Source organism: Muscardinus avellanarius (assembly GCF_963383645.1).
Source record: "Muscardinus avellanarius genome assembly, chromosome: 10".
NCBI lineage: Eukaryota > Metazoa > Chordata > Mammalia > Rodentia > Gliridae > Muscardinus > Muscardinus avellanarius.
In genome coordinates, this window is record NC_137796.1 from 62,092,229 (window position 1) to 62,101,732 (window position 9,504).

Here is a 9,504-nt window from a genome sequence, read left to right on the forward strand (position 1 = left end):
TGGATGCAATCCCCAGTACCAAAATAGAGTGGTAAGGAAGTGATTATCATAAAGTAAGGATAACATGCTATTTGGGGGGAAAAGAAGGGGTTGTTATTAGCAAGGGTCCACCCGATTACCTTTACCTGAAGATATACACTTCTGTTCTGTGACCTGGATGGTGTTGACAGTTGTGTCCGCCTTTCATTAGCTTGTGAAGCTAGCCATTCAAGAAGTGTTTGACTTTCTGCATCATCATTTTATTAGACAATTAAAAAGTTGAAGCCGGGCGTGGTGGCGCCCGCTTCTAATCCCCACACTTGGGAGACTGAGACAGGAGGATCGCACAGGTTCGAAGCCAGCCTCAGCTACTACTTAGTGAGGCTCTCAGCAACTTAGTGAGACCCTGTTTCCAAATAAAAAATAAAATAGGTCTGGGAGTATAGCCCAGAGGTAGAAAGACCCTGGGTTCCACCCCTAGTACCACAAAAAATAAAATAAAATAAAATAAGTTGAGCCAGTTGTAGTGGCGTACGCTTGTAATCCCAGTAATCAGGAGGCTGATACAGAAGGATCGTGGGTTCATGACCAGCCTCAGGTACTGGTGAGGCCCTCTGCAACTTAGTGAGACTGTGTTTCAAAAATAAAGAATAGAAAATAGGGCTGGGGGTGTAGATTAGAGGTAGAAGGCCCATGGGTTCAATCTCTAATACTTAAAAAAAAAAAAAAAAAAAAAAAGTTGAGCCAGGTGTGGTGGCGCACGCTTGTAATCCCAGTACTTGGGAGACTGAGACAGGAGGATCACAAGTTCGCCGCCAGCCTCGGCTACTTGTGAGGCCCTCCACAACCTATTTCAAAATAAAGAATAAAATAGAGGTAGGGGTGTAGTTCAGAGGTAGAATGCTCCTGGGTTCAATCCGCAGGGCCACACACACGCACAAAAAAATTGAAAAACCAGAGGACAATATGCTGGTCCCTGTCCTGACACACTCAAGCGAGGACAAAATGAAACAAGCCTGAATCAGACGCCCGACGCGCTTCCCCACCCCCATCACCAGGCCTCTTGCAGAGCAGCGGCTGAATAAATCAACAGGGGCTATTATTAGGAGCGTGTTTACACGTTCATAATGCAGGAGCTGCTGCTTGCTTCTCAAAATGACCCTGCATGATCTCTCCTGTGAGACCTGCTGCGGTGCTTGTGATAAATGAAGGTCCACGGCCCAACTCCAGACCCGCTGAGTCACTGTCTCTCAAGGGTGGGACCCCAGAGCCTGCATTTTTCTCACAAGCTCCCCAGATGATCCTGGTGCAGACAGAAGTGTGATAACCCCCTGGAATTAGACTTGTTCACAGTCTGAGGTAGAATTTATAGCATTTAAAACAAGTTTGCAATGATCTTGTGGACTGATTAAAATAGCAAAGTCAGGCGTGGCGGCATATACCTGTAATCCCAGCATTGAGAAGGCTGAGAGAGGAAGATGGCAGGTTCGAGGCTAGCCTCAGACACTTAACAAGACCCTCAGCAACTTATCAAGTAAAATTAAAAATAGGGCTATGGTATAGCTCAGAGGTTCAGTGACCTTGAGCTTGATCCCCAATATGCCCTACACACACACAAAAAAAGCTAAAAATACATGTTAGCATTATCAAGTATTTAGTATATGGCAGCCTCTATACTAATAGCAACCATCAGCTTGATTCCGAGAGGTGCGTGGATTTGCCACCTCCTCCTCCTCCTACTCCTCAGGCTCCCTTATGACATCCTGCCTGTCCCCATCCACTGCAGGTGGAGACCCTGACCACAGAGTTGTCTGCTGAGCGCAGCTTCTCAGCCAAGGCCGAGAGTGGGCGGCAGCAGCTAGAGCGGCAGATCCAAGAACTACGGGGTCGCCTGGGTGAGGAGGATGCTGGGGCCCGGGCACGCCAGAAGATGATGATCGCTGCCCTTGAGTCTAAACTGGCCCAAGCCGAGGAGCAGCTGGAGCAGGAGAGCAGGTAGGTGGGAGGGGATGCTTTGGGATGCAAGTAACTGCTGTTCCACTGAGAGTGTGAGTTATACAAAAATGTAGCAGCTAGCTATAGCCGCATAACAAATTACCCTACAACAGTGCCCCCGAGTTTTAGGGTAGGCAGGTTTGCTTAAGGTGGGGTTGAGTGAGCCTCACTCCTGCACATTTGCATAGCTCGGCCAACTGGATGGGTTTGCTGATCTTGGCTGGACTTAAATAAGTGTAGGGCCACCTGTGATCTTTGTGGCTCTGCCTATGTTTGAAGTCAAATTAGACCCCCAGCATCTTAGGGAGACCCTGTTTCAAAATAAAAAACAAAAATGACTGAAGGCATAGCTTGGAGGTAGAGTGTTTGGTTCAATCCCCAGTACAGTGTCACAAAAAACATTTTTAGGATCATCAGGTATGAGACTTCTTAGAAGCTGAGGGCACAGATGCCTTGGGGTTCGGCTCCTGAGATGGCTGCTGTTTGGCTGAACAGACTGTGGGACCCCATAGGAGGGAAGAGGCCAGTCCAGAATAGATGACAGCCAGCAGACAAGGACTGGGGACAGTCCTGCTGAGCCTCCTTTCCATCCTCCCTCTAGGGAGCGCATCCTCTCCGGCAAGCTAGTGCGCAGAGCAGAGAAGCGGCTGAAGGAGGTGGTTCTGCAGGTGGAAGAGGAACGCAGAGTGGCCGACCAGCTCCGGGACCAGGTAAGCGGTTGGCATCATTAAGAAACAGTGCAAGCCGGGCGTGGTGGCGCACGCTTGTAATCCCAGCATTTGAAAGGCTGAGACAGGAGGATGGCAGGTTTGGAGCCAGCCTCAGCTACTTAGTGAGGCCTCCACAACTTAGTGAGACCCTGTTTCAAAATAAAGAAATAAAGAATAAAAAAAAATAGGGCTGGCAGTGTAGCTCGGAGGTAGAATGTCCCTGGGTTCCATCCCCAATAACAGAAAAAAAAAAAAAAAAAAAAAAAAAAAAAAAAAAACAGCTGGGCATGATGGCACACACCTATAATACTAGTACTTGGGAAGTTGAGGGATAGGAGGACCTCAGGTTCGAGGCCAACCTCAGCAACTTGGTAAGACTCTCAGCAACCTAGTGAGATCCTATTTCAAAGTAAAAGCGGGTTGTGGGTGTAGTTCAGAGGTAGAATGCCCCTGGGTTCAATCTCCAGTACCAAAACACAAAACAAAGACAAGACAGTGAGCCGTGAAACAGCACAGTCATCTCCAGAGACAGCAATCTCCAAATACTGGGAGCAGTAGGCAGAATTGAGTACAGGCACCAGCCTGGGGCTCAGAGGATCAACAGAGGCTCAGAAGTCAGACGTGGCGACGCACACCTGTAATCCTAGTATTTGGGGGCTGAGACAGGAGGATGGCAAGTTTGAGGACAGCCTCAGCTGAGTAGTGAGACTCTCATCAACTTAGTGAAACCCAATTTTAAAATAAGAATAAAAAGCTGGGTGTGGTGGTGCATGCTTGTAACCCCAGGATTCAGGAGGTGGAGACAGGAGGATGGCGGTTCGCGGATAGCCTCAGCCACTTAGGTCCTTCACAACTCAGTGAGACCCGGTTTCAAAAAAATAAAGTCAAGCCGGGCGTGGTGACACATCTTGTAATCCCAGCATTTGGGAGGCTGAGACAGGAGGATCTCAGTTCACGGACAGCCTCAGCTACTTAGTGAGGCCCTCTGCAACTCACTGCAACCCTGTTTCAAAATAAAGAATAAAAATAGGACTGGGGGTGTAGTTCAGAGGTACAATGCCCGTGGTTTCCATCCCCAGTACTGCAAATAAATAAATAGTCTAAAAAATAGGGCTGGGGGTGTAGCTCAGAGGTATAATGCCCCTGGATTCTATTCCTAGTACTGCAATAAATAAATAAATAAATAATAAAATAAGAATAAAAAATAGGAGTATGAGTGTAGCTCACAAGCAGAATGCCTTTGAGTTCAATCCCCAGTACCAAACACAACAACCACTACAGAGAGTCAGAAGCAGTGACTTTGCCTTCCCTAAATTTTGGCATCTAGGCAGGCATGGTAGTGCCTACCTGTAATCCCAGTGGTTGGGAGACTGAGACAAGAAGATCACAGACTCAAGACCAGTCTCAGAAACTTAGGCCCTCAGCAACTTAGCGAGACCCTACTTCAAAATAAAAAATAATTTGGCCGGGCATGGTGGCGCACGCTTGTAATCCCAGCGCTTGGGAGGCTGAGACAGGAGGATCGCACGGGTTCGAAGCCAGCCTCAGATACTTAGTGAGGTTCTCAGCAATTTAGCGAGACCCTGTTTCCAAATAAAATATAAAAAAAAGTCTGGGAGTATAGCCCGGAGGTAGAAAGCCTCTGGGTTCCACCAAACAAACAAACAAAATAAAAAATAATTTTACTGGGGTATAGCTCAGATGTAGAAGATCCCTGAGTTCAATTCCCAGTGCCAAAACTAAAATAAAATTCTAGCATCGAAGAAGCGCCCTGGTAGGCAGTCAGAGAAAGGGGTGATGTTAAACACCGAAGCTAGAACAAAACTAAAATAACAACAATAATGTTTATTATTTTTATGTGCCACACACTATGCTAAAAACATAACATGCAGTGTGTCCCATTTTTATCAGAACTCCACAAGATAGATACTGTTATTTCCCCGTTAAGCTGAAGAAACTGCACCAAAATGTAAAGTGATTCGTTTGCAATTATTTAGCAGTAGGAGGTGGGATCACAGTTCACATACTGGTCCTGGGAGCCTGTGCACTTAATTAGTTATTGGGAAGTTACGGTGTCTTGCACAACTGCTAAATATATATACATTTATATATATGTACCTATATATTATATTTTATGTATATTATATATTTGAGACACACACACACACACAGAGTAGCTTTTTCTCACCAGCCCCATTTTACAGGTAAAGAAACTGAAATTTTAAGAAGGGATATAACTTGTATTAAAGTTACAGAGTTAGTAGGTAATGGATGCTGGATCAGAACCCAGGTCCTTCAGGCTAGACTGAATTCTGTGACCTTAAAAGCTCAGCCATGGCCGTTTTCCACCTTCAGAAAGAGACCATTCTAGATCCTTTCTCTGGGACATAACCCTTTATTGTGGCCTTCTCTTAAACTATGCCCCCATCTCCTTAAAAAAAGAAAGATATATAAAAAAATTTAAAAAAAAAAGCCAGGCATGGTGGTACATGCTTGTCATCCCAGTACTTGGGAGGCAGAGACAGGAGGATTGCAGGTTCAAGGACAGCCTCAGCAAGTAATGAGACTCTCATCAACCTAGCGAGACTGTTTCAAAGTAAAAATAAAACATAGGATTGAGGGTGAAGGTTGGATGTAGAGTGCCTTTGGGCTCAATCTCCAGTAACACACACACACACGCACACACACACACACACACACACACACACACACCAACTCAGCTGTGCTTTATTTACCCTTTTCCCCACAAACAGTTACCCAGTCCGTGCCACGTGCCGGGCAGTGCACTAGACACTCAAAATACAGGTGTGAATGAGACAGAAGGGGCTTGGCCTCAGGAGCTCACATTGTCCGTAGAGGAAAGAATGCAATAAGCATATAAACACACAAAAATCATCACACATGGTGGCAAGGGCTAGGAAGAAAAGGAGAGAGAGAGGAAGACACAGGAATGGGAATCCATTTTAGATTGGGGGCATCAGGAGGACTTCTCTTGAGGAAGTAAGATTTGAATTGAGACCTGAAAGGGGAGCAAGAGCCAGGCAGAAGGAGCAGAAAGTGCAGAGACCCTGATGAAAGGAAATGGGCTTGGTGACTTCAGAGCCGAAAGCAAACCATCGTGGCTGGAGCGAAGAAAGGGGGTGAGGTTGAGTGATAAGGAAGGAAGTCAGATCACGCCTGTTCCCTCCCTGAAGAGACAGATGGCAGGGTCTGGGAAGATCCTGGGGAAGATGGTCTGGTCAGTGAGTTTCTGAGAAGAGAAGTGGACAAGAATAAGACCCTGCTCACCTGAAATAGCAGGCTGAGGGTTGGGTACCTGAGGCCAGCAGGACTTGGGAGCCATGAGAGGGTTATGAGCAGGGGCGGCTCTGGGTGGAGAACCGATCTAAGGCAGGAAGGCTTGCAGGGAGACCAGAGGTGGGTAGAGTTGGCAGGAGGGTCTTAGGGGGGTAAAGGACAAGACCCAAACAAAGCAGGGGGCAGGCAGAGGCCCTCGGGAAGCAGGAGAGGTGGGGCTGGGATGAGGGGGCTGTGAGGCTGGCACCCAAAGATCTGTCCTGATCCCCCTGCCCTGCCAAGCTGGAGAAAGGCAACCTCCGGGTCAAGCAGCTGAAGCGGCAGCTGGAGGAGGCTGAGGAGGAGGCGTCCCGGGCCCAGGCAGGCCGCCGGAGGCTGCAGCGGGAGCTGGAGGACGTCACCGAGTCCGCGGAGTCCATGAACCGCGAGGTGACCACGCTGAGGAACCGGCTTCGGTATGTCCGTCCTGCACTTCTGCCTGACAGGTGGTAGGGATACGAGAAGCCGGGGCCTGGCCAGGGCAGCAGGAGCGGGCAGTGGGTCCCCAGGCGTGCGGGGTCTTGGGAGCAGGGGCAGATCCTTAGACCTTTTCTTCCCATGGCTGTTTTTCTGCTTCATCTCTGCGCCCTTTTCTCTCTTTGCACCTTCCTTCCTCTTCCCTTCGCGCCCTCTGCACCCTTTGTCTTTCTGCCCCTCTCTGTGTTCTCCATCTCCCCCTCCATCCTTGCAAGTCCTTAAGCCCCCTCTGGGTCCCATCTCTGTCTCCTTGTGCCTCCATTTTTCTTTTCTCCCTCTCTCTGCCCCCCGGCTTTTCGTCCCTGTTTCTGTCCCTGTCTGTCAATGTTCACCTAACCTCATCTCTGTCCCTCCCCCCTCTATCCCCCGTTTCTCGGTCGCCCATCTCTCCTCTCTCTCCATTTCTCCTGGTCTTCTCTCTCCCTCTCCTTATTTTCTCGTCCCCTATCTCTCTCTCCATATCTCGTGAGCCCCTCATAACATCTCTGTGTCCCGGTCTCTCCTCTTCCCTACAGACGCGGCCCCCTCACCTTCACCACCCGAACCGTGCGCCAAGTCTTCCGCCTGGAAGAGGGCGTGGCTTCCGATGAGGAGGAGGCGGAAGGGGCGGAGCCGGGGGCTGGAGCCCCAGCCCCAGAGGCTGAGGGCCCCCCACCCGCCCAGGCCCAGTGATCCCCGCCCTGCTCGGAGCCCCGAGGGCAGGGCCCTGGCGCGCAGCACCTGTCCCGCGCACCTGCCCTCCGGCTTCTCGCCCTTTGGAAATGAGGTTGCCGCCTGGCGGGTTTTGGCATTTATCAACTGCAGCTCCCTGAGACCCCCCACCAACTGCCTCCCCCAGCCCCATCCCAGCGTAGGGGAGCGGGCTGGCAGAGAGGCGGAGACCAGGGCTGTCTTGCTTGTGAGAAAATTGGGTGTAGTTGGCAAGCTGTGGTCCTGTTTTGTTAATGATCCCGAGCCCCGGGCTCCCTGGGCCTGGACCCTTTCAGAAGGGCAGGACAAGGGCCCCTCAACCCTCTCTCGCTGCCCCCCCCCATCCTCCTTTCTGGGTGGTCACGGGTTGGAGTTCCCAAAGGGGGCTGGAGGCGACACTGGCAGAAATAAAGTCCAACCCCTTCTGGACCCTCGGAAGCGCTGTGTGTTCCTGCGGAGTCTCTGATGGGGGTGCGGCGGGGGTGGCGGGTGGGGCATTGAGAGGAAGTAACTTCAGCTTCTCACTCCAGGACACAGGCTCAGAATGGCGCCAGGAGGGTGCCACCCTCAGGCCAACTCTCAAGTCCTTAAAATAAAGGGGGATTGGGGATAGTGACCAGTTGAGGGCCGGATACTTGGCTCCACCCTCATCACAGACAGCGGCGGGGAGTTCACTGCTTTTCAGTGCCTGGGACGGCGCCTGGCACTTGGCATTCAGTATATGTTTGCTGGATGAACAAACCTTGCCTGTTCCACACACTTTCAGAACAATAGAAACAGGCTGGGGGGGGGGGGTGAACCACTTGTCCGTGGACACACAGCTAGGAAAATTTTCAACCAGGATTCCAACACAGGTAGTCTGGCTTCGGGGCGTGATACAGAGGGTAGGGCCTCAGTTCCAATGGGGACTACACCCCTATCTCTATTTAAGAAAAACAGAAACAGGGTCTCACTAAGGTTGCTGAGGTCCTCACGAAATTGCTAAGGCTGGCCTCGAACCTGGGATCATCCAGTGTCAGCCTCCCGAGAACTGGGATTATAGGCGTGTGCCACCGTCCCAGGCCCCCAAGGGGGAATATTAACCGCCCCATCCAGAGACCTTCTCAACAGACAAACAGGAGACAACTTTTAAATGAAAAGGAAACTTTTATTTTGATGGGGAGTGAGAGGGTGGGTGGGAAGGGGGCATGACACTTTTTCTCTGGGGGGTGACATGCGGCAGCTTCTGCGTTGGGCGGTTCATGCACCCTGGGTGGGCGTGGGGGAGGCTTGGGGGAGGGGTGCCGACCCCTCGCTCCCTGCCCTGCGGGTGGGCTGAGAAGACCCGCCGTTAGCACCAGAGTTGGACGATTTGCAGACCTCCCCTCCCCACACGGACTCCGGACCCCGCCCCCATCCCTGAGAGCGCCCCTTTGCCACTCCCCTGCCCCCCAGCGACAGGCCAGGCCCGCCCCGCCCACAATTGAGTGAGAAACTTATTGCTGTGTGTGTGTGTTGGGGAGGGGGAGCCGCTGAGCTCAGGGAGACCCCTCAGCCATTCATTCCTCCCCAATCGCCCCGCCCCCTGCCCCGTGTCCGTGCGTTCCCGGAGCGCAGGAGGGGCGCGACATGCGTGTGGGGGGGCGCGTCATGCAGCGCATGCGTGTAGTTGCAGGCACCCTGGCGGCCCGGGGGAAAAGGGGGAGCCGGACTTGGAAGCAGTCCGTGTAGCTCTCTCTCCCTCCCGGAATCCCACACTGTTGACTTGGGGGATGGGGAGGGAGGGGACGAAATCACGTTCTGTAGACGTTTATAATGATTGTGGTTATTTTTTTTTTTAAAGCTGAACTAAAAAGCTGGGTACTTGTGGCGGATTGGCGAGCAGGGGGAGACGTTGGGAAGAGGTCAGTACCCTTTGGAAAATGCCCTCACCCCTCTTCCCCGCCCCATTCGGTTTCTGTGAGGATCTAGGGAAACGGGGCTGTTTAAAGAAGTTGAACCCCTTTGGCAATATAATCAGTCCCCACCCGTAACCTGGTGTCTGGAGCCCCTAGCCCTTTGCCCCGCCCCCACCAGGACCCTCCCCGCCCCTCAACCCTGACCGTCCAGGGTTAAGGGCCCGGGGGAAGGATGGGGCACTCAGAATGCCCCTTGCATAGGAATCGTTATGTCGAGAATCGCGCCCAGTGACTCCCCTACCCTCGAGTGGGCGCGGGAGGGTTCCTGAGGCTGTGGGAGCAGAGGGAGGGAGATTGCTGATTCTGTGGACCCCCGGCTCCCAAAGAGGGGGAGGGGTCCGCTAAGGATTCTGGAACCAGTGTGGTCTCTGGGCTTGGGG

At 51.7% G+C, this 9,504-nt stretch overlaps 1 protein-coding gene across 3 annotated transcripts in view; it reads left to right on the top strand.

Annotated features, from left to right (window-relative positions):
- Positions 1-7,169, top strand: part of MYH14 (myosin heavy chain 14) — a gene marked incomplete at both ends in the record, with an annotated part of 82,942 nt that extends 75,773 nt beyond the window's left edge. For all 3 annotated transcript variants that reach the window (XM_080702534.1, XM_080702535.1, XM_080702536.1), the window contains 4 exons: positions 1,766-1,974; positions 2,576-2,684; positions 6,264-6,436; positions 7,013-7,169. In XM_080702534.1, coding sequence (XP_080558660.1) covers positions 1,766-1,974; positions 2,576-2,684; positions 6,264-6,436; positions 7,013-7,169 — 648 coding nt within the window. The remainder of the gene's footprint in view (positions 1-1,765; positions 1,975-2,575; positions 2,685-6,263; positions 6,437-7,012) is intronic.
- Positions 7,170-9,504: the final 2,335 nt, after the last annotated feature.